The sequence below is a fragment of the Lutra lutra genome, chromosome 5 (genome assembly GCF_902655055.1).
Source record: "Lutra lutra chromosome 5, mLutLut1.2, whole genome shotgun sequence".
Lineage (NCBI taxonomy): Eukaryota > Metazoa > Chordata > Mammalia > Carnivora > Mustelidae > Lutra > Lutra lutra.
In genome coordinates, this window is record NC_062282.1 from 41883284 (window position 1) to 41908439 (window position 25156).

The 25156-nt window shown below is 51.5% G+C and overlaps 1 protein-coding gene across 2 annotated transcripts in view; it reads left to right on the plus strand.

Moving 5' to 3' along the window:
• Positions 1-25156, plus strand: part of AFAP1L1 (actin filament associated protein 1 like 1) — a 60118-nt gene that overhangs the window by 14321 nt on the left and 20641 nt on the right. The window contains exons 2-9 of one of the 2 annotated variants that reach the window (XM_047729757.1): positions 11265-11393; positions 12438-12521; positions 13292-13389; positions 14520-14628; positions 17685-17783; positions 18449-18660; positions 20324-20503; positions 22473-22565. In XM_047729757.1, coding sequence (XP_047585713.1) covers positions 11265-11393; positions 12438-12521; positions 13292-13389; positions 14520-14628; positions 17685-17783; positions 18449-18660; positions 20324-20503; positions 22473-22565 — 1004 coding nt within the window. Of the gene's footprint in view, positions 1-11264; positions 11394-12437; positions 12522-13291; positions 13390-14519; positions 14629-17657; positions 17784-18448; positions 18661-20323; positions 20504-22472; positions 22566-25156 lie in introns of both variants that reach the window. The other variant, XM_047729756.1, reaches the window with a different exon arrangement.

Sequence of the window (25156 nt, forward strand, 5' to 3'; positions counted from 1 at the left end):
TAACCGATCATATAAACAAATAAGTAAATACAAGTGGAGAATGTTTGAAAGAGTGAGGACAGTGTCTCCTGAAGCAAGGGTCAGGATTAACTCAATTCTTATCCACCCGAAGTTCTACTTTTTTTGTTGTTTTTTTAAGATTTTATCTACTTATTTTAGAGGCCAGGGGAGCATGCATGAATGGGAGAAGGGAGAGACAGAGAGAATCTTTAAGAAGATTTTCTACCCAGCATGAAGCCCAGAGTCTGATGGTGGGCTCTATTTGGGGCTTAATCCCACAACCCATGAGATCATGACTCGAGCAGAAACCAAGAGTCGGATGCTGGACTGAGCCACCCAGGTGCCCCCTGAAGTTCTATCCTGGGTGGCTTAGTGGGTTAAAGCCTCTGCTTTCAGCTCAGGTCATGGTCTCAGGGTCCTGGGATCAAGCCCCATATTGGGCTCTCTGCTCCGCGGGGAGCCTGCTTCCCTCTCTCTCTGCCTGCCTCTCTGCCTACTTGTGATCTCTCTCTCTCTCTCTGTCAAATAAATAAATAAATAAAATCTTTAAAAAAAAAAAAAGAAGAAAAGAAGAGAAATCAAAGTGTCAGGCAAGGTACCCAGCTCGTGGGAAGCATTCAATAAATGCTCACTGTCTTTCTTGGATATCTTTATTATTATCTACATACACTTACCCAGATGTCTTTGGTGTCTGCCCCAGGGTATTTGTGGGATGAGTCCTCAAACTCAAACTTCTCAGAAGCAGAAAGCCCTGTTCCATCTAGACCTCAGGCCCGGAACCTGTGAATGGACAGCAGTGGGGAAAGTCCTGAAGCACTCACTGCTGGTTCTAGCAAGCTTTGGGGGTAAAGCACCCCCGTTAGAGGAAGAAGGCCAGAAGCTCTTATAATGCAGCAATTGGGAGCTTATGCTCTAGAGTTAAGTCTAGGTTTGAATCTGGGTTCTGCTGGCTGTGTGCCTTTAGGCAAATGACTGGGCATCTCTGAGCTTCACGAGTCAGGTGTAAAAATAGTATCTACCTCACAGCATCATTATGAGAATTAAGTGAGGTCATCTAGACAAAATGCTTAGCACAACATCTGGAACATCATTTAAGAGCTTAAAAAAAACTACCTGCTTTTATCATTGGGTATCCCGGGCTACTCTCCGGACTGCCTCTGCCCTGCTCTGATGAAAGAGATGGTGCAGACTGCCTTGGTCGGAAGCAGCCACCATCTTGTGCATGTGTGGGTCACAGTTTTCCACTTCCTCCTGGAACCATTTCCTTTGTGAGCTAAACAGGGAGGAATCTGCAGACAAAGGAACAATTCTGGGAGAGCCCAGTCCCACAGCCAAAAGCTATTTCCTCGGAAGTCAGTGGCTTGCCCCACCCCCTCCTGTCTGGAAATGGCTTCCCTGGTGGCCCATGGGTGGGACACCAGATGCCCAGAGTGAGGATGCTGCTGGTGGATGGGGGAGCCTGGGCAGAGCGGCTGCTAGAAAGGCCATTTAAGATTCGGGGGTTCCCTGAGCCTGTCACCCTGGCCTGACTCCTACAAAGAGAGTCCCATAAAAGGCCCCTATGATCTGCTTCCCAACTAACCTGTGACCTCCCTGACCTCTGGCCTCCCTGTCTTCCTTAAATAACAGATCAGAGAAGTGTGCTCCCCTAACATCTCTAATAATGATCCACGGTTTAAAATCCTTTCCCTTGGGACGCCTGGGTGGCTCAGTTGGTTAAGCAGCTGCCTTCGGTTCAGGTCATGATCCCAGCTCCTGGGATCGAGTCCCACATCGGGCTCCTTGCTTGGCAGGGAGCCTGCTTCTCCCTCTGCCTGCCACTCTGTCTGCCTGTGCTCGCTCTCACTTCTCTCTCTATGACAAATAAATAAATAAAATCTTTTAAAAAAATGAAAATAAAAAAAAATAAAATCCTTTCCCTCCTCATACGAACCGACACCTGAGCCCCTCCTTACAGAGCGGAAGGGGATGCTCGGAGTGGTTGAGTGACTTACCCCAAATTCCACCCTAGCAGATGGGAGGTGTGGCCCCAAACCAGTCCTCTCAGACCGAACCCCCAAGTCCTCCCCCTCTTCCTTCCCTCCTCCCTCCCTTAGGATTCTGCGCTTCTGGCTTGTGGAGTCAAACCTGTACTATTCTCTTCAGCATAAAGGATATTGTGTTTCCTGCACCAGCTGTAATGAACACGCACAAAGCCTTCCAAGGTGACCCTCCCTGGCCCTCCCTCACTCAGGGGCTATATTTAACTCCTGGAAAGCAGTCAGCACCAAGACATTGGCTTTGCAGCTGGGTTTCTCTGCTGCTCCTTTTTCATTCTTTTCCAGCCCACATGACCCATGGTCTTCCCCAAACACTCTTGGACAACAGGAAGTGTTTGTTTTAGTGACCAATAATGCTGGTCCAACCAGCGTGGTTCCCTCTGCCATTGTGCCCACTGTTTGGCCTTCACCTAGGCTCCGAGAGAAGGGCTTATGAATTCAGAGGAAGTGAGGTGTCCCCGTGGCCCCCAATAGGTAGATTTGCAACAACCTGGAAGAGACTGTGGGCAGGAGAAGGAGAGATGTCTGCACCCACAAATTAAGGGAGAATTCTGCAGACCTTTGGTGTGCATTTAGCCCAGAGCTGGGCAGCCGGCAGTACTGCCATGAGGGACCACTGGGGCGGGCATCCCTGAAGAGCTCCTCCTTGTTCTTCCCACTCTGGAATCTGGAGTTCCCACACCTGCAAAATGGGGCTAGCCCACATTGCCATAAGAATTAAATTGTGTAAATAATACAAGTAAATCGTTTAAAGCAGAGGGTGACACAGAATAACAATGCGAGAGTAATATAAACAGCCAACATTTATTGAGAACCTACTATGTGCCGGGCACCGTAGTAGGCACATTTCCTTGCATTAGGGCTCGTTCCCACAGATGAGGTACATAGGCTCATAGGTCCCTGGTGTTGTACATGAGACACGTATGGTAATGTAAGTGTCCCAAAAGTGCACAGCTAGGCCGTGGGGGGTGGGGTGGAGGAGACAGGCCTTGAACGTAAGTAGTTTGGGTTGCTTAATATATGTTAGTCATTATTATTTCCCAATTTCTACGTTAGGATTAAAATCCACCAACTACAAAATGTGCATCACTGAATCCGTTGGCAGCCGTATTCACACGAGAGATACAAGCTCAACCAAATAGGGTTTGGGGAGTTTAGCCAAGTAGGAAATTGGACCTCTGCTTTCTTCTGCTCCCGGGACTATTGTTACCTGCTTTTTTTTTTTTCTTTTTTTAAGCATCTTTTTACAATGCTGACCCACTATTAAAGACATGGTTTTTCAATCACATTAACTACTAGACTAACAACTCCTAAGTTTGCATCAAGAATTCATTGATTCCACAAATAACTTAAGCATGTACTCTGTGTCAGGTACCAGCAAAAGCTGGTGCTATTCCTGCCCTCAAGGCATTCAGGCTCAAGTTGGGGAAGCTGATGTTAATTGAAGAAATGCACACTTAAATGTAACATTTCACCATGGCACATACCACAGAGAGAGTGATGCTATTGTACTATAAAATAGGGGGACAGATGTGGTGGAGAAGACAGGGGAAACTTCCCTGAAGCAGTCATGAGTGAGCAGAGAGCGGAGGAGGGCATCACTGGTTGGCAGGAGAAGGGAGTTCCGATAAGCAGAAGGAACAGCGTATGCAAAGGCCCTGGATTAAGAGGCTGAGGAAAGGAGCATGAAGGCACAACCTAGAGGAAAGTCTCTCTGGAAGGGCCTGCAGAACTGGAAGTCCACAGGAAAGGGTTCCTCTTCCTTCCCTTCCCCCTACCCAAACATTGAAGTCACACCTGCTAAGTAGACTGCTTGGCTTTTCAGGGTGCCTTGCCTCCCCACCCCCACAATGGAGTCAGACCTCATGAATGCGCTAGCTTATTGTAGCACAGGATACAGAAAGTCATCTCTCAGATCATGACCAAAAATTTTTAAAGTAACACATTGGTCCTTTCTCCAGCTCAGGAGCTGGAAAATGGGTTATTTTGCCGTTCGGAAAATGAGAAAGAAAATTTGAGTAAACAAACAAAACAGGTATGCCCTTTGTAAACACCACATACTGACACCTCTCCTGTTTTCCATTTTTGAATCATGCTTGTTGCATGTTCTCTGACTTTGAAGACAAAGAAGGATGAGTTATCTTTGTCCTAGAGAGGCTTGTCAAAAAAGGAGATGGGGGAAAGAGAAATTGTATTTCCTCCCACTGCTTTGCATTTAATGGCATTGTAACTTGCAAGCTGTTTCCAAGCATTTTTGTAAATTCCATAGTCTGAAAATTGCCCAGGAATGAGATCACAAGTCAGGGCGCCCACTAGGCTGACCAGGTCAGTGCCAAAACAGGGGTTATTATTCCTGTGGTTTGCAGAAGGTTAATTATTCACTTCTCTTTTGTTTCGGAAATTAGACTCTTTTACCTTTGAGATCTCTAAATAAATCCAGCCTTTGCGGTAGAACCCATACCGGCTATGATAAAGACCTTTGGATTGAAAACTTCATTCATACTGCATGGGGGTACAGTCCTGGGAGCAAGCAACAGTGCTTTCTGCCTGTGGCTTATTTTCTGCTCTGCACCATCTCATTTTGATTTAAATGAAGTGGGGAAGGTGGAGGAGCGGAGAGAAAATTGATCTTAGTTGGGTATTCACCAGTAACAAGTAAACACTTAGTGGTCTAATCTTAAATATATTTTAAAATAGTTCCTGATTTTATTTGGCAAATTTTTTTGCAACCTAATGAACAATTATCACCCATCTTGGGTTTCCGAGCCTGTCTGTCCACTTAGTGAAAGATTGAAGTTTTATAAACAATGATTAAACCATTTCTTCCTGTTGTTTTTTTTTTTCCCCTCACTGGAATTCACTGTACCTCCCTAAGGCTCAGCTAAACCAAACAAGATCAATGAAATGTATTCGTGGTTCTAAATAAACTTTAGACACAAAAGATAATGCTGTCCCGATGCCCTAGTCTGTCCTCAGAAAGCAGGCAAGACCTGGACCAGGAGTGAAGATGGGAGGGGGCCGGTTAGGAATTGGTGAAGGAGATTCTTCCTGACTAGGGACCCTCCAAATGAAAGATGTCCCCTCATCTGGAATGGGGGGGTCCTTGGGGTAGGAGCCCCCTGAGGAAAGGGGCTCCAGCCCTTCCTACCGCCACAGCTACCCTAAGCTCAGTGTCAGGCTCAGAGCTATGTAACTGTCAACGTGGCAAGACTTGCAGAGTCCCCGTGTCCTCTTGTCCCCGGACACCCCCTCCCTCCCCTCCCTTGTGCCCCAGCACCCAAAACTCTCTGGAGGTCACACGTGAATGGCCACGCACCTGTCCAGAGCACTGAGCCCCCGTGCGTGGTTTCCTTTCATCTTTACAATGACTGCATGAAGCAGTTACTGTGATGACCCCGGGGTCTGCAGATAGAGAACTGGAAGCTTGGACAAGTTAGGAAATTTCCCCGGGGGGCCACCACTGGAAAGCAGCCAAGCGAGGAGGGGCCAGATGGTGCACGGCCGGTGCTCTCGCTCACTCTTTGATAACTCCGCCAAGTCGCAAGCTTTGTGTGACTTTAACACTAGGGACTTTGATTTTCATTTCATTGTGAGGCCCTAGCTAAGTCAAAGAACCTCTCGGACCTCCTTGTCACGTCTTTAAAATGAGAAAGTTGGACTAGGTCATCAAAATGCCACGTTGGCTAAACAAATGCTTATCGGACAGCTACTGTGACCGAGACACAGTTCCTGTCCTCACGGAGCTTGGTACCCAACTATGGCAGATCTGTGGCCAGACAGCACCTGAGCGGTGCTCCGGAGCCAGCACGGTTCGGAGGTGATCAGGAGATAGCAGCCCTCACTGCAGCAGGGCCCCGACTGAGTGCAGGCTCCAGGCACCGAAGACAGAGCGCTGCACACACTCAGCTGCCTCGCTCTGCAGGGGTCGGTCGGCACTTGACCTCACCTCGCCATCAGGGTGACAGACAGAAGGCCAGGGCGCGGAGCTCCCCAGCGTGCCATCTTGCTGTCGCTTGGAAGCAGTGGCTGGAGAATTGCAGGGTGCCGGGTCTGACCGCAAGGGCCCACGCACCATGCTCCTCTCAGCCAGCCCCCCTGCTCTGGCTAGTTATAATCTGTGGGAGCTCCTGTTCCCACCTGGACGTGCGGTTTTTCTAAGGTGAGGTCTGATGACAACTTGGGAGCAAAGGAGAAACGCCTTCCCATGTTCCTTGGGTTCACAACGTGCCTTGCAGTGTGGGTTTTCTGGCGGAGTAGCTTTCACGGGTTGAACCTCAGAGCCACCTGGAGTGCTTATTAAATGCAGCTTCTGGGGGCCCGGGTGGCTCAGCCGGTTAAGCAGCAGCCTTGGGCTCAGGTCGTGATCCCGGAGTCCTGGGATCGAGTCCCACATCCTGAGCAGAGAGCCTGCTTTTTCCTCTGCCTCCCACTCCCTCTGCCTGCGCTCTCGCTTTCTCGCTCTCTGGTAAATAAAGAAATAAAATCTTTTAAATAAAAAGAATAAATAATAAAATGAAATAAAATGCAGCTTCTTGGTTCTCAGTAGAGGGTCTGCAGAACCAGAAGGCCCAGGGAGGAGATCCAGGAATCAGCCTTTCCAACAACGCCCCTGGGAGAGTCTCTTTCTTGCTAAAATTTGAGGCTGCTGTCCTGGCTTTGTCCTGTGTTTGAGGCCTGGCAGAAACCCTCGCCATATGCACTATACACATACGATTTCTCTCCATGTTCAATTCTGCCATCACTTAAATCCCTGTGGTTTCAGTTCTCTGGCACTAAAGACGAAGCTGCCACAGAAGGACTGCCACAGTCGTTGCCCCTGAAAGCCAGTTTTTGGGAGGAGAGCTCGAGACTGCCTTTGAAGAGCCGAGCACCCGCTGAAAACCCTTTTGTGCCCAGGAGGTATAAGGGGCCCCCTGGGATGAGATCCTGCTGTTGAAGCCAGGTAGATGATTTGAGAGGCTTGTTTTGCTTCTCTGAGATCTCCAGAGTGAGGGCTCTGAAGTTCACAAACAGGCCCAGAGCAAAGAGATGGGCTGAGCAAGAATTTCAGCCCCCCAGTAAGGGTTATGGTCCCCAGGTCGGGAACCCAGATGAAGTCATGGCCCAGAGCCCTCAGCAGGAGGGTTTTGAGGGGCTACTTGCCTCTTCCCTGCCCCAGCCTGTCCTCCACTGCTGTGAGCCCACGTTTTCTTTTTTTTTTTTTAAGATTTTTATTTATTCATTTGACAGAGAGAAATCACAAGTAGGCAGAGAGGCAGGCAGAGAGAGAGGAGGAAGCAGGCTCCCCGCTGAGCAGAAAGCCCGATGCGGGGCTTGAACCCAGGACCTGGGATCATGACCTGAGCCGAAGGCAGCGGCTTAACCCACTGAGCCACCCAGGCGCCCCAGAGCCCACGTTTTCTGATGGAAGATTCCAGCACAGGGTGTACACTGTGACGTTGGACAGACCTGCGCTCCAGGGCTGGCCTTACCAGTTACTAGCAGCGTGGCCTCGATTCTCCGAGCCTCTATTCCCTCCCTCGTTGAGGCACAGAGCACCACACTACGTCCCTCCTGTGCAGTTTATGAGGCTGAAATGAGAAGGTGAGCCTTAAGTGCCCAGCACACAGTCACTGCTCTGCCTTGGGGGAAGGGTTCTCGCCCATTTGCCCTCTGCAGGTAGAGACGCCGCCTGTGGCTCACGCTCCCTCCACCAACCAACTCTGGAAATGCTGGGGGACTGTCCCTCAGCCACCTGCTCCCTGCCAGGTCCTTTCAGGCTACAGAAGCTCCCACAGGTCCTGGGCAGTTCCTCACTGCCCATCTGCCTCTCCCAGGTTCACTCGGTTCCCTCCTTCTCCTTTGCTCTATTTGGACTTTTGTGATCACGTCTCCATTCAACAAGAACACTTAGAAGTCAGGGTCCCATGTTAAGAATCCCATTAACAATCAGGGAAAAGAATTTAAAGAGCCGTTAACAAAGCTTAGGTATTAAAACTCCCCCACCTTTCCGTGCAGAGAACTCACACGGAACCTAATTGTTCTTACTTTGAAAACGATTGCAACAAACCTCAAATTAGAAGCAGGAGAGCTTTTAGAAGCAGGAATCTAAGCTTTGGCACATAAGCTTTGGCTGATAAGAGCAAGAAGAAATCGTTGGGACCCGCAGAGTAAAATGAGAGGCAGAAAGGGCGGGAGGGAGTTGGGGAGAGAGGGAGGGAGGAGTGGACACAGGGACAAGACTTAGCAATCCAAGGTCATTCATTGAAGGGCCACGATTCTCAGAAAAGTATGATTGGGGATGCTTCCTGGGAGTCCGCAAGGTCAAACCTACTTTTCTATAATACTCAGACCCAGTATGCCTTTTTTCACTCCCATTCTTTCTAGGTTTACTGTGGAGTTTTCCAGAGGTTGTGTTGTGTGATGACACAGTAGCTCTGAAGGCTAATGGGATATGTGCTGGTGTGTTCTTGTGGTTTAAAATTTCCTCAGCCTTAATTGTGAATACAGTCAATATTGGTAACTGTAAGGCACATAGGACAAAAGTTCTTTGGCGCTTTGATAATTTCCTAACGTGCAAAGGAATCCCAAAGCCAAAAAGTTTCAGAGGGATAAAGAGTCACTGTATCCCATAGCCTTGACATTCGCACGTAATATCAGAGCAATGTCATGAATTTTCAAATAGGAACCATGGCTGCAGGCCATGAGAAAGCTACCACGGTCCCCCGTGGTACCTTCCTAGGAGCGTTTACCATGGCCTCCCTCATGAGTAATTAGGGGTGTGTGTGTGTGTGTGTGTGCGTGTGTGTGTGTGAGGGGAGCATACCCACTGAAACAATCTTACTCATTTTCTAATCCCCTGAGTGGCACACAATTAGCGCTCAGTCAATATCTTAAAACTGAGTTAACCGACTTTCAATGTGTCTGCTGAGGGTGCCCGAGAAGTCTGTGATTCCATTTGTAAAGATTTCCTTTGCAACAGCTAAAATCTACCTCAGATGTTCTTCTGACTTTAAGTGGTTTCCTACTTTGAGGAAGGAAATCTTCCCATCAGAAACCTTGCTCAGGGGGCATTGGCAGGGCTGGGGCCGTGGAGAGAGCAGAGCCTCTGGGTCCCTTGCACTTGGGCTGCAAAGTGAGTGGCGCCCCCTGGCGTTGTGCGACTCCACAGCTCTAGGAATCACACAAACGTGGAATCAGCCAGGTTCCACCTCTCTCACGTGTGCGACCATCCCGCAGCCTCCCTTGGTCTCGGTCCTCTTCTGGAACAAAGGTACCCCAGCAGGACCTGCTCACAGATGAGACAGGACAGTGCACTATCTCAGTGCCCAGCAGCAGAGAGGAGCTCACGCGGTGGCCGCTGACAGCATCAGCCCTTAGCTCATTTCCAGCAGGTTGAAGGTGATGACGGAATGCTACAGAGAGATGGCCACATCCCATTTTTTCCAACAAGTGCCACTATCTGTGCGTACGATTCTAGTATTTAAAAAGTCCTGGCGTAGTCATCCGCTCACAGCCTCTCTCATGAAACACATATGGAGAGCCGGCACTGAGAAGACCCCAGACTAGATGCCGAGGAAGCTGAGATTCCTGGGATGGTCTGCCCTATCTAGAGCCTCCCAGCCTGCTGGGGGAGCAGACAGCTCTAGAGACCCACCCAGCATAGACCAGCATGCTAAACACAGTGACAACGGCAACAGCTGAGTTGGGGTGAGATTTACTCTCTATAGGGCAAGGCACTCCTCATGCATAACCTAATTATCTTTCCAGCAACCCTCTAAGACAAGTGCTATTATTACTCCTACATAGAGGAGGAAACTGAGTCACAGGCTAAGTACCTTTCGAAGGTCTCACCATAATGAATGGAATCTAAACTTGAACCCAGCAGTTTGGCTCCAGCAGTTATGCACGAGGTTATAGCCCCTCTAACACACCCAGACCCTATAACTGTAAGTCGGAGTCTGGTTGTTTCTTTAGGAGGGTCCAGGGTGGAGAGAAGCCCATGGGGCTGGGAGTCCAGAGACTATAAGCTAAAGGCCTGGCTCTTCGGTGGCCTCTGTGTGACTGCAAGCAAGACACCGCTCTTCTCTGAGCCTTGGTTTCTTCCTCTAAAAAGGAGGTGTGCTCATGGGACCAATCTCAAAACTCGTTGGTATGGTTGTATGCAGTCCTGCAAGGGAGTCTAGTGCCGTAGTTAGAAGGGAGGGAGCTAGGGCCAGGTGAAGTGTGATTGGCTGTGTGACCCTGGAGGAGTTATTTAACCACTCTAAGCCATAAAATGCTCGATAGTTAATTTAAATGCAATTATAAGTATGGAAGGCTTAGCACAGCTCACGAGAATCGTTCAACACGCTTAGCTTTTAGTATTCTGCACAAGTGACTAGCAAGTCACAAAGCAGGACAGTACTACTACTGTACAAAGCTGGTCTAAGGCGAACCAAGTCCCAAGTTACTGTTTGGGACAGGGACACATCAATGACATCATGGTTGCAGTATGCTCCGGTCTTAAAGGACTGCGTGCTGTGGGGCTTGCTGCTCAGTGTGGTCTCAACCAGCGGTGTCAAAGTCAGCCCAGAGCTCGCTGGCAGTGCAGAATCTCAGGTCCTGCCCCAGACCTGAGCCCGCCTCTGCATTTTGATGAGCTCATCAGGTAATTCCTCTATACCCTCAGGTTTGAAAAATGCTGATAAATCACCGAAAGACTGGTGACAACGGTTTGGGGCCTGGGATGGGAAGGGTTAATGTTTAGTTTGGCTCCCACCAAGGCACCGGAAACAGAAGGTTCCAGAGATTGAAGCGTATGAACTGATGGGACAGGAAGGCTCCCTTCCTGCCTGTGTCCTGGATGGCCAGGGGCTCCAGCCCGGGACCTGCACTGAGCCCCGAGCTGCAGCGAGGAAGGAGACCTGGGCCTGGACAGCCGAAGGCATGCTGGGACAAGGGCAGGCCGAGAGCCTCTATTCAGGTTACCTGGGCTCACCAGGCCTAAGCCGGGAGCATCTGTCCTCAGGCCAAGCCGTAGGAGGTCTGAGGGAGAGTGGGGAGGCCCAGCGGAACGTTATGGTTAACTGAGCAGGGGTCTCCCTCTGGAGGCGAGCGGCCAGCCCTGGGACAGCTGTGGGAGGGCTTCTGAGGTCTCCCTGTCACACCCGCCCTGCCTTTGGCCCGGGTTGCCCTGGCCTCTGGTGGACGAGGGCAGGGCTGGGATCCTGACCCCAAGCCTCCCTCCCCTGTGCTTCCTTCTAGTGCTGGAGCAGCTGCTGCCTGAGCTCACGGGGCTACTCAGCCTCCTGGACCATGAGTACCTCAGTGACACAGCCCTGGAGAAGAAGATGGCTGTGGCCTCCATCCTGCAGAGCCTGCAGCCCCTCCCAGGTCAGCCACAGGCCCTCTGCCCCCAGCTCCTCAAGAACCTTCAGGAACTCCCCAGGGCCGAAGCCTCACAGCGTGCCTCAAACACTTTCAGGGCCTGACCGGTGTCCTTAGCCACTTTGTTCCTTCTCCATCGCGGCTCTTCGTACCCCTCCCAACTCGATCCACTAATGCTTATGTACACAACACAGCTGCCACACACACTCACACACACACCATGCTCACTCGTGTGCACAACACAGTCTCACCAACACAGGACATCCACAGCAAATATGCTGTCCCGTGACATACGCCCCACACTCACCATCAGCACACTCTCCCAGACGCAGCTCACGTGATATACGACACACAGCACACCCAGGTACACCTTGTGCACCCCACATACTCTCATGCATGACACTCACAAGCAGCACACACATCACACACACCCCCTCCGCGAGGTGTACCCGGCCCTGTGGCTTCCCTCATGCCCCTCCAGGAACCCCATGGCTTCTCTGTCCCACCGTCCGCTCTGCAGCAAGGGCTCCCCATCCACTCCTGCCTGTGCTCGACGCCCCAGGTCAGCCCCACACTCAGTAAACTCTGACAAGCCGTACTGTGCCCGTACAGTGTTGTGGGGGTCTGAGGGTTGAGGGCATGGGCATCACTCCTGGGTGACTCTCTGAGCCTCTCCTCCAGGGACAAAACAGGCTGATGTCATCGGCAGGCCTCACAGGACTGTGGGAGGGTGGGAGGGGCGGTGGTCTGCCAGCCGTGCTTGGCCCTGTCCCCTCGCCCTCCCCAGAGCAGCCTTACGTTCTGTTTTCTATACTGTGCTCTGAGCATCATTTCCCTTGGAGAAGGAGACGCTCAGGAACGCGGTAAAAATCAGAACAAAGTTTGAAAACCAGGGAACTCATTTAGGATGTGCATGTGCTTTGTCAAAGGGGCCGAGTCCTGAGTGGGTTTGTGTCCCAGTGGCGGGAGGGGGAGACCCAGCCGTCCTCAGAGTGGGCAGCAGCAGACCACAGCCCCCTCACCGCAGCTGAGCTCTCCCACTCCTCACAGCCAAGGAAGTCTCCTACCTGTATGTGAACACAGCAGACCTCCACTCTGGGCCCAGCTTCGTGGAGTCCCTCTTTGAAGAGTTTGGTAAGCGACCCTCTCCCACCCCCAGCTGGGTGCTGTCCTCTCCCTGCGTGTGCGAGCCCCCTGCCCCCGTCTCCGGAAGGGCCCTCGGATTGGGTGGGAGTCTGACTCTTAACGTCGCAGCACTGAGTCACAATGGGCAAGTCCCTTGGCCTCTCTAGGCCCTGCCGGGTCTGAAAATCCAGTCAGAATCTGTATGGTCACAGGAAGTCATCCCCAGGATTTGAAGAAAGGTAGGGAGGAATGCATAGGCCACAGAAGACGCTGTCGCTCTGCTGCTCACAGCCGCTGGTGGTGGCTGCCTGAACCCTGGGCTGAGCCTCCCTGCCCCCCAGCAGAAAGGAGAGCTGCCAGTGGGCATTGGAGCAGCCACGCCGGGCTGCGGGCAGGACGTGTCCCAGCCCTGCTCCCTCCCGAGGGAAGACAGCACTATTCCGCTTTGAGAAAGCTGCAGGTCAGGTGAAAGTTTCAGGGATGGAGAGACTGAGGGAAGACACAGTGCCTTCATGACCTACTTCTTGAAAATCCCCAAAACACCACACCAGATACCATTTCCTTTGGCCCTCTTGGTAACCTTGGCAGACAGACAAGTCGAGGGATTATTTGGACCAGTTTACAGAGGAGAAGACCAAGTTTCAGAGTGATGGGGTCACTTGCTGAGGGTTTCTAACGAAGGAGGTGGTAGAGGCCTCCAGACCCCAGGTCCAGGCTTCCTCCCATTCTACCGAGCTCATCCCTGGCTTCCTCTGCCCCCATGGCCTGCCCTTCGGTAGACTGTGACCTGAGCGACCTCCGGGACATGCCAGAGGATGATGGGGAACCCTGCAAAGGAGCCAGCCCTGAGCCAGCCAAGAGCCCGTCTCTGAGACACGTGAGTCATGGCCTGGGTTCCAACACCCTCCGGCCCTCTGTCCCTCCAAAGTGGCCAGCGAAGCTCTCCTGCCAATGCCTAGGACCCCCCCCCCCCCGGCTGTGCAGGACCCTGTTCTAAGAGGAGAAACAGGCTGTGAGAACATTTCAGTGACCCATGATGTGCTCACCTCGCCCATGCTGAGCAGGGATAAGGTGGTGAACTGCCCTGTCCCTCCAGGCACAGAGAATGTACCCCCCCCCAACTTCTGATTGCCATAATAAACGTGGAGTGAGTGTGGGGAAAGCTCTGGGTCAGGGCTTGGTGGCCTCTGCCCTCCTCCTGCTGCCGTGCAGTCTTAGATGAGCCACCTCCCCTTTCTGAGCCTGTTTTTCACTTGCAAAATAAAGTTTTGGGCCATACCTGGGGTTCCCTGCCTTCATGCATGGAACTAAGGCAAGGGGCTCATAATCACTTTGAACACTGCGTTGACTGCATAACTCACTATACTCATCGCCGTCCAGTGGTACCAACTGTTGACCCCTCACTGCATCCTCTTCACGCTCACAATAACTGAACGAGGTTGGCACCATTGTTATCCCCATTTTACAGATAAGGAAACAGAGGCTTAGCGTGAGCACACATGTCAGTGCCCACAACTCGTGAGCAACAGAGCTTAATCCCGGTGAAGCGGGAGTGCCGTGGCCTCAGAGCCTAAGCTCTTAGCCAAGAGGCCATGCCACCTCACTGAGTACTCTGTCTTCCATGGGCTTGTCGTGCTTCCTCACAGGTGTGCTGACATGTTCGCAGAGCACTGCTGAACTCCAGTGGTTTTTGGTCATTCTGCGTGGGCTTACGTAATCAAAAGCCTAACGACATCTATGTGACCTTCCACAAAACTCTTAGATCTTCCCAAGAAGTCCTGATGCTGAAATAAGTCGGGCAAGAAGTAGAGGACCAGGTGGCCTCTCAGGGTTCCCACCTCTGCCCTTTGCCCTTCTGTCGGAAGTTCCCGCTTCACATCTGCATCCCCCCTCCACCTCCTTGGGGCTCTTGCCTCTCTCTGCCGCAGCCTCCTTTCCATCACCCCACCGACTCCCTCCGCTCTCCTGGCGTTCTTGGTCTTACCTGCCTCCTTTGTCCCCCTTCAGTCAGCCGACCTGCCTCCACCGCTTCCCCAACGGCCCCCGCCGGAGGACTACTATGAAGAGGCCCTACCCCTGGGACCGGGCAAGTCCCCTGAGTACATCAGCTCCCACAGTAAGTTTCTGGTCTCCCTCCCCCCAAACTGGGACTCCTCTCCTAAAGCTCCCGTGTGCCCTGCCAGGGCTGGAGCTCCAAGCCCAGCACCCACCCAGCCCTCCGTACAACCGGGGTAAAAGCTGCCTGAGCCCCCAGCCTCTCTAAGGGGGGAGGCCAGTGGGCCTAGCCCCAGTGATCAGGGACTTGGTTCCAGCCCCAGTTCTGTCCGGCCTTGGACATTCCCCTTCCCTACCCTGAAAATAAGAAGGGGGCTGGATACATGCATGTAATCGTGCAGGGACGTAATGTTTATGTGGTGTTCTGCTCTCACTCAGTAGCACAGTGGATTATTCTCCAACTGCCAAAAAAAAAATGAAACGGGTCTGTCTGTGCTGATCAGAACTTAATTCCAAGATACCTTCATTGATCAAAACCTCAAACACAGAATACTACCTATAATAGGATTCCATTTATTCCTGAATGGGGTACGCACACACTCACGCATGCATTTTAGCAATTTTTCTAGGATGTGCAAGGAACCATGAACAGTATTCCCCTGTGGGAAATGAATAGACATCTGGGGGAAGGGAACATAGTATTTTCCCATTCATCCTCTTTTATACTGATAGTGCTTATCACCATGGGCATATTTTTTTATTGTAACAAAATATACATAACATAAAATGGACCATTTCAACCACTTTAAAGTGTCCAATCAGGGGTATTTAGTACACTCCCATGTCGGGCAGCATCAGCTCTACCTCGTTCCCAAACATTTCATCACTTAGGGAGGAAAGCGTGTACCCATTAAGCAGACACTCTCATTGTCCTTTTCCCCTGAGCCCTTGGCAACCACCAATCTGCTTTTCGTCTCCGTGGATTGGCCAATTCTGAATCTTTCACATAAATAGAACCATACAATGTGTGGCCTCTGGTGCCTGGCTTATTTCCCTTAGTTTAATGTTTTCGAGGTTAACCCGCATCACTGCGTGAATCGGTACTCCTCTCCTTTCTATGGCCGTGTCGTGTTCCATTGTACGGATAGTTGTTCAGTCCTTTGTCAGTTGGTGGATATTTGGGTTTTTTCCACCTGGGGCTACTGTGGCGTATTATTTTTAGGATGAATCAACTAGTGAAAACAAAGTGGAAGGGTGGGCTTAGACCAGGTGGTCTGTTGTTCTCTTTGGCCTTGAAAGTCTTGCGGTCTGTGTTGCTGCAAACGGCTATTTGGATGCGAAGCAGGTGACTTTGTTCTGTTTTATCCACTTGAGGACAGGAGAGGAAGGTGAGGACAAAGTGCTGAAGCTCAGATCAAGGCCCTCGGCTGGGTGAGGTTCCTCCACCTTCCCCAGGAGCTCACACTCCTCTCCACTGGGGCAGCGGGGATCCTGGGGCAGGAGGGAAGGGAGGGCCTCAGGAAGGGCCAGGGAGCTTGACCAGGGAGAGGGTGCCAAGCCCGTCGGGGAATATCCTTCCTCTGACACAGTGACCAACCCTGCCAGGTGTTCAAGTGCGCTGCCCGGTTGTCCCCTCCCTCTTTCCAATCGTGCCCCGCCCGCTCCCCCTCCATCTCACAGGATGTTGCCGGCATCTGAGGCCGAAGAGGACCTGCTGGGAAAGGCAGGCTCTGATCATCACTAGGGAGATAGCACTAGGTCTCCCAGTCACTGGGAATTTGAGTGCTGCTGTCCTCAGGAAACAGATGGATGGCAGGGGCTGGGAGCCCAGAGCAGCACTTTGAAGAACAGTGTGGTGTGAGAGCCAGTTGGACTGCATGAAAGAAGTCTTTCTGGAAGAGGGGATGTGCATCTATTCCCTGAGCTGACAACCTCATTTCTCATGCAGCCTCTGTCCCTAGCAAATGGTGTATGGCCACAGCATCCCCATCTGTAAAATGGGCCTCATACCTACCTCCCTGCATTGTAGGAGTCAAAGGAAATGGTAATAATCATGACATCTGGCATCTGTCTAGTGCTTTCTATGTGTCAGGCATTGTGCCAAGAGCTTATATGCATTGTATCACTAGTCCAAACTGGGAACTGCTCCCGTCACTATAAGGTGAAGACCCTGAAATGCAGAGAAACCGAGACTTTTATGACCAATAAATGGTGGCGACAGATTCATCTCAAATCTGGTCAAACCCAAAGCTCATGCCTTTAACCCCCCGATCTTCAGAGTGTGCCCCAGGGACCATCTGCAACAAAATAACCTTAACTGTTTAAAAAAAAAATCTGATTTCCTGGCGTTCCATATAGTTTCTATTTGTACAGGTTTTTAATGTCCTATTAAATAGGTTTTTTTAAAATGTCAATTCCTCAGCTCAGTCCCCACCGGTGAATCAGAATCTCTAGGGAGATAGCCTAGGGATCTGCATTTTAAAGAGACCCCAGGTAAATCTGAAGCAGAATACAATGCCACATAGCCCCCTCCCCTGCACTGTGCTCCCCCCTGAGTGGGAATGTGCTGGGAACATTCCATGGAACATTCCAGCTGTTGTGTTCACTGTTGTATGTGCTTCCATTACCTCCTTTAGTCCAGTTCCTGCCCGTGGTCACAGAGGTTTGGGAGAATCACTGTCACAGGAGAGAGCACATGTATCAGGAAGGGAGCAGAAGGACCGAGGTGACAGAAGATGAGGGGGTGCTGAGCCCAGACAGCTAGAGCAACGTATAGGGAGATGGCTGTGACCAAGACACACACACACACACACACACCAGTGCTGTGGGATAACTGAGGAGGTGTTGACCGTTCTCTGCCTGAGAAGGTCAGAAGAAGAATCTTTGAGTTGGGTATTGAAGGATGAGTGGGAGTTCTCTAGCAGAAGCTAATAGAGCACACAGAATAGCATGAACACGGCCTTAGAGGTGTGACAGGGCCCAAAAGGGCAGCTCCTGGTGACAGGAGCACAGAAAGCTTGTGGGGAGCTAGAGCAGATGACATGCAGAGAGGAGGCCCCTCATCCTGGCAAGGGAGCTGTACTCTATCTTCCCCAAGGAGGGGCAGGGTGTCTGGAGTCTTCCCCTGCAGCCTGCCTGTCTTTCTCCAAGGTGCCGCTCCTTCCACCAACCCCACAGATGGCTGCAGCCCAGCCCACTCCATCATGGATGGCTACTATGAGGATGCAGACAGCAGCTACCCCGCGACCAGGATGAATGGGGAGCTAAAGAACTCCTGTAAGTACTGGGAAGGTGTTCAGAATGGCCCTAACCTCAGAGAACAGGCCTTGGCCTGACCATTGGCATGCACGTGCACACCAGCCCCTCTGGGTCACCACAGAGGCCCCAAGCCCTTGTACTCAGTGATCCCAGGGTTCAGAGGAAAGACCACCGGCATGGGAGTCAGGAGCCCTGGATCTAGCCCTTGCCCTGATCCTTGGTGACTGACCTTGAATGAGTCTTATTCTCTTCGAGCCTCCAGTTGCCTTCAGTATAAAATAGGCATTTGCTGGGTTCTATGAGAGTCACCTGCGACTAAGGTCATGACGATGATGGGATATGACAGTAGCTGATGTTAGCAGAGCGCTCACCGAGTGCCAGATACTGGGCTGAATGCCCTGTGGTCACTGATCCTAATAGCCTGATGAGGGAGACAGTGTCATTGACCGTGACCATCTCTCTGATAAGAAAACTGAAACTCGGAGAAGTCACTGAGGTCACAAAGCCACCAGTAAATCTGTACAACACAGTGCCCGTGTAGGGGTGTAGCAATCACCGTGATCACATCTCATGTCCACCCCCTCCTGGTCCCCGAATCCCAGGGCAAGGACACCTACAGAAAGGTAAGAAGGTGCCTCCCAGGGGAGAATGCAGTAACGGGTCCTTTCCCATGGCTCCCACAGACAATGACTCGGACCCAATGAGCAGCTCCTACGAGTCCTATGACGAGGAGGAGGAGGAAGGCAAAGGGCCGCAGCCCACACACCAGTGGCCCTCAGAGGAAGCCTCCATGCACCTGGTGAGGGACTGCAGGATATGCGCTTTCCTGCTGCGGAAAAAGCGCTTCGGGCAGTGGGCCAAGCAGCTGACCGTCATCAAGGAGGACCAGCTCCTGGTGAGTGGCTGCGGAAGTGTGCCTCTAGGCCTCACATGGACTGCTTGTGTGTGTGTGTGTGTGTACAGGTGTGTCTGCCTTTTCCTCTGGGCTTGCTTTGTGCACACAGGCTCAGTGCTTCTGAGATCAGGGCTCTCCCACTGGAGCAGAATGAAAACACACACACACACACACACATTCAAAGACCTGATACAGACTTTGCCAAGTTTTTGTTTCACCGGGAATGAATTTTTTATCTGTTTAAAACAATGTTTATTGTCTTCATTATGCAACTAAATGTGTTTATATATAAACCTAGAGAAAAACTTAATGAAAATGATTTTTAAAGCCACCTAAAATCCCATTGACCAAAAGCCAACCACTGGTAAGTTTAATATCCAGGTTTCCACTCTCATTTTTTCCATTCATTTGCCTTTTCTAAAACTGAACCTGTGAAGCATTTACTACAGAACTTGGTTTCTTAGCTTTTTTTTAATCTGCCATCTCTCATCACCATAATTTCATAGAAGAAAAATGTACCTTTAATTCCAGAGTAGGAATATAGATATTTAAGGAAAAAAAATAGTTCTTTACCCCCAAATCCATAGAGAAGGCTTGTCCAGCATATAACCATTTGAAACATGATTTTTTTTTCTCATCCTGGAGCAGTGAAAAGCTCACCCCAGGCCAGAACCACTCCAAAGGTCATGACTTACTTCTTCCCACTCCTTATGCCATTTTTTCTTCTTGGCATATTGCATTGGTTAGGATCTCCAACACAATGTAAGTAGAAGCGGTGAGAGCAGGCATCCTTGTCTCAGTCCAAAGCTCAAAGGAAAGTTGCAATAATTCACTATTAAGGCTGATGTTTGCTGTGGGCGGTTTGTAGAAGCTCCTTATCACATTAAGGCAGTCCCCTCTATATTTCTATTTTGCCAAGAGTTTATATTACAAACAGGTGGAAAATTTTACCAAATGCCTTTTCTGTTTTTATCGACATATGTGGCTTTTCTCCTTATTTTCTATTAATATGATGAATTATAGGGTTGGTTTTTGAAGGCTGATGCATTCTTGAAATCCTAGAATAAGCCCTATTCGGTCTTGATACAATCTGCTTTTATATGTGTCTGGATTCTATTTGCTGGTGGGTATTTTAAGGGCTTTTGCAACCATATTGAGATCAGCCTATGATTTTCCCTTTTTGTAATGTCATTGTCAGGTCCTGGTATCAAGATTACCTTGATGCTGGTTTCGTAATAAGAATTGGGAAGTGAGAATCATTATTGATAAATAACTGACTTCCTAAGCCCAGCACTCCATCTCTGCTAGGATTCTCTCTGCTGCATTCCTGCTAGGTAACTCATTAGTAGCAGGGAGCTGGTTCCCTTCTGAGCCAGCTTGTTTCTTCTCTGGTTCCTTAGACTAGAACGGTCTTCCTAGGATTGTGCTAAATTCTGTCTCTTCCTAATAGATGGCTATGCCCCTGGGTGGCTCTTGAGATCTAAAGGGTATCCAAAGGCACCCCCCTCCCAGGCTTCTCTTCTCTGGGGGTGAATAACCACAGCGCCTGTCTTCATGAGCTGGGTGTAGGGGGATAGGTCGAGCTCTCCCAAGCCTTTGCAGGAGGGCATCTCCCTCCCCTGCCCTGCAGTCCAGAAGGGTGACCCCTTCTCTTCCTGTCCAGTGTTACAAAAGCTCCAAGGACCGGCAGCCGCATCTGAGGCTGGCGTTGGATGTCTGCAGCGTCACCTACGTGCCCAAGGACAGCCGGCACAAGAGACACGAGCTGCGTTTCTCCCAGGGGGCTACCGAAGTCTTGGTGCTGGCCCTGCAGAGCCGGGAGCAAGCCGAGGAGTGGCTGAAGGTACATGGCACCGGCCCTTCCTTCACCCCCTTCCCCAGGCCCAGCTTTCAGCCAGGTGAGCTCCAGTCCCTGGAAGAACAGGCCTTGCTCGGGGGAGGGGTGGCGATCAGAGTCCCGTGCATGGCTACGACTGACCTGTGGAGGTGGGCTTCAGACATCTCCAGGAGACAGACCTCAGGCTGGAGTACTGCCTTCCTTCCAGTGCTCTGAAGCCTCTTTCTAACGTCCTTTCTGTGGGCTCGTCCAGCCTAGAATATGCCTCCTGGAATGGGGAGCTTAGTATCTTTGAAGGAAACACATTTTATCGTTAGGTAAGCTAATCCTTTAAAAAAATTAAAAAGGAAAAATCCTTCCTGTCTCAGGTGAAATGTGTATCCTTGTAACACCCACCTGTGGTCCAGCTTCCACATCTTGCCTCTGACTGCAGAGCAGTGAGTTTCCGTGTACTGAGCACGTATCTTGTACCACACATTGTGCTAAGAGCGTTATATACTTGACCTCATTTACTCTTGGCAGTGGGACTATTATTGTTCCCCTTTTACAGATGAGGAAACTGAGGCTCAGGAATCTTCTGTGACTTGCCAAATGTCACCCGACCAAGTCGTTGGGGGCAAGATTAGGAGCTACCAAGGAAATCTACTCCAAAGGCCATAGGCAGGGTGGCACAGTGATGACAAGGGAGGACTTTGGTGGCATAGACTTGAGTTCAGGTCTCAGGCCTAAATGGCACTTACTGGCTAGGTGATCTTCTGCAAATGACTTTGCCTATCCGTGCCTCAGTTTCCTCTTCTGTAAAATGGTTCTTGTAAAGATTCTGGAGACCATTTAATATGTGCCTACCAGACAGTAAGTCCTTAGTAACTGTAAGTGATCATCTTGTGATGGAGGCTGCCCTCCCCAGTCCCTTACCTCCGGCCAGCCAGGGCCAGCCGTGTCCCTGCACCCTGTCCCGCTCCCCGACTGACACCTTTCTCCCTCCTCCTCTGATCTTCCTGCTGGAACAAAGGAACCAGATCCCTCCTTCCTTCGCCATCCTCCCTTCCTTCCTGTGATAACCAGCTCTAGCCTTGGGAGGCTTAGTGCTCATTATCTTTGTCTCAGGAGGGGAAGGAAGGGAGAGAACCTGCCTGCTGGGGGAGCCTCTGCCCTCCAAGGGCCGGGTGAGTCAGAAGAAGGAGCTCTAGACTGGAGCCTGAGACTGGAGTCAAGCCTGGACTGGAGACTGTTGACATCCGATATGGGGGGGTGGTCATTAACCCAGTGGTTCAGGGCAGCCAACCATGGCTTTGGTTCTCAGAGCCCCATCATCCTGGTCTGTGACGTAGAGATCACAGTCGTTTTGGCCCCTCGAGGCCGCTGTGGGGATACAACAGGGTAATCCATGTAAAACTGCAGGTGGGTGAGCAACAGGGACGGCTGCCATTATTCATGGCCTGGGTGCTTCTGCGGTGGGGAGTGAGCGCCTAGAGTCTCCGCGTCCACGTCTTTGAAACGGTGGGGGTAGCCTGGTGGTCTGCAGGCTGTTGCCAAGATTCCACACCGTCACAGAAGCCTGTCTCCTGTGCTTGCACGGGGCGTGCTGGGTCACATGGCCCTTCACACCCACGATCTCACGGGTCCTCAGGCATCCCAAGGACGAAAGCAGAGGATAGTATTATCCCCATGTGACACACAGGGAAACCAAGGCCCACAGGGGGAATGTGGCTTTCACAAGACCATGCAACTGATGAGCAACGGAGCCCAGTCTAGAAGCCGTGCCTCTTATTCCCCAGCCCTGTTCTCTTTTCAAGGGGCAGATGCAGGAGAAAGCCTGTTCAAACCCCGATGTGCAGGAGGCCACATCAACCCCTCCCTTCTGCTCAGGGATCCCATCCCCGCTTCTTGATGGCCCTGACCACAGACTGCGTTCTTCCTTCTGCCTCCACAGTAGCCCTGCCCTCCTGCTCACAGCCATGCCCCCTCTCCGCAGGTCATCCGAGAGGTGAGCAGGCCTGCCGGGGCAACGGAGGGCGCAGACGTGCCCAGATCCCCCGTCCTCCTGTGCAAGCTGGACCTAGACAAGGTACATCCGTCTCCTCAAGGTCTCCTCTGTGCTGGGCGGCAGAGACTCTGCCCCAGGGAATCCACGGGTGGGTGGTGAAGCCAGGCACCGGCCTCATGCAAGCCGTGAGTGCACCGTGTGGAGCCGGCATGAGAGCAGCCGTGAACTAATGCGCGCGGGAACGAATGAATGCCCACCTCCAAGGCACAGTGTGAGCCGGAGGAGGGAGTAAGTAACCCTTCCAGGACAGGAGGAGGGCACCGTTGAATGGAGCCATGAAAAGCAAATCAGAAACCGTCAGAGGAGTGTGCCACACTGGGACGGGAGTGAAGTGGTCACTTGGTACTTGCTCAGGCAGCCGGAAATCCTATGCGCTAGTCCCCTTCGCTTTGCCAGGTGTAGCTGGGTGACCAAGGGACTCAGCCCCAAACCTACACACATGTAATAAAGGTTAGTGTTTCTAGAATAAGACTGTGTGGCCGGCATTGTCCTGGAGGCTTCACACGTATTACCTACTTTCATTCCTATGATGACTCTTCGACGAATTCCATTGTCAGGTGAGGAAGCTGGGACACAGAGCGGCTTACCCCAAGTCCCATAGTCCGTATGAAGGAGAGCAAGAAGATATACCCAGACACCTGGCTCTTGATGACTTTGCCATCCCATCTCTCAAGGTGGGGCGGGGGGGCGAGCTGAGCTCTGCTTGGCAAGTCGTTTGTGAGCCCAGAGCACCAGGCGTTGTGCTGGGCACACAGGCGCAATGCCAACAGAAACACCGTGCCCCCGCCCCCGCTGGGGGGCGCTGCGTGAACTCTGGGAGGGGAAAGTACCAGGTACCCTGGGAGCAACTGTCAGGGGCCAGCTCTTGTTCCAGGCATCTGGGAAGGTTCTCTGAGAGAGTGCATTCATGATGAGGGCGAATAACTCGTAAGGAAGGGGAGGACAAGGGCATTCCAAGCCCAGGGAGCAGGCCCCAGAGCAGGGGGAAAGCATGGAATGGAAGGTGGCCAGTGTGGCTGGACTCAGAGAGAAGGGGGCTCCCTGGCCTATTAGAGTGGCCCTTTCCATGACCTTTCTGGCAGCCCTGAAGGGGATAGGGGTTCTCACTGGCTGGAGGGGCCGTGGGGGAGGGGGAGGGAAGATGGCACCTGTGTTAAGCTTTGAAGAACAGGTGAGACTGCATGGGGGCAGAGGTGGGCCAAGGGGCAGGGGCTGCAAGGCAGCAGCAGAAGCAAAGGCGCAGGGTCAACAGAGAGTCACTGGGAGAGGACGGGTAGAGGGCTCTCATGCCAGGCAGAGGCTGGGGAAGATCAACCCTACCTACACTTGGCCCTTGCCGTTTGTAAGGACTGAAGGAATGCAACGTGGACAGTGTGTACGTGTGTGCATGTGGACAGTGTCTACCTGTGTGCACGTGCACACACCCGCAGGCCATGCAGTGGTGCAGGCCCAGGTGTGTGTGAAGGACGGGGAGGCGAGCCTGTGCAGAGGACACTTCCTACACTCAGTGTCCTGGGGAGGGTTGCTCAAAGGTTGAGGGTGGGATTTTGGAAGTGAGTTGGATTGGGGGCTGTGTGTTTCCATGGAATCCTGTACGCGAAGCCCATTCCAAAGGTTTCAGAGTGTGTTTTGTATCTGTGCTCTATCTTGATGAAAAACTTGCCATCCGTATACCACTGCAGGACGAATAGAACTATACGTTGTTTCACAATTTACAGGGGAGATCATTTATACTAACAGATCTATCCCAATTCGGACAGTGGCCATGTTTCCAGCCTTTGGAAATTGAGGGGAGCCCAAGGCCTCTCCTGTCTCTCCAGGCCGCCAAGTGTCATGCTTAGAGCAAAGCATCCCTGAGCCTGGTCCGGGAAGTCCTTGGCAGGAACGGTGGAGAGCCCTCAGAGCTCTGTTCTTCTACTGTTTAAATGTGTTGGTGGCATTTTAATCCTGTCCCAAGTCTGACTGGCACCATTTAGCTTTTAAAGCGAGGTGGCAGCACAGCCCGCAGGTGTGGGAGAGGAGACCATCTGTTGGCTCCCTGGGAAAGGGTGTGCTTCGAGAGAGAAGACCAAGCTTCGACAAGAAGAAAGGATGTTCCTGCATTCCCACAGCTAACAGGTGGTACCAGGGACAGAATCTTCTCCAAGGTCCATCTGACCCTGCCCTACCACCTCCACAGTACCTGGTAGGCACTTAGCTGACCTTGTCCAAATGAGCGAATGAACAGACAGGTGAGCGATTGGTCCGGAGGTGGTGGACAAGTAAAGCTGCTTTGGCTGCCATGGAGTTGCTGTCATGACGCATGTGCGCGTCTTCACTGCCTCTTTACCGAGTCAGGGCTATGACGACCCCTCCGTTGTCACCGCTCACATTTCCCGGTCACCAAGTCTGGCCATAACTATTCTGAACATGCCAACTCATCCCTTTTTTCTACATCTTGTCGTCTTAGCTCCTCCCTTAACCACGTCTTACCTTGCCGAGGATGACACTCTTTAATATGGTTCTTTTGCTGACAGTCTGTCCCTACGGAGGTCACCTAAACCAGTTACATGACATTAGTATCCCCACTTAAATATCTCCCCAGACCCTGTCACCTACTGAATATGGGAAAT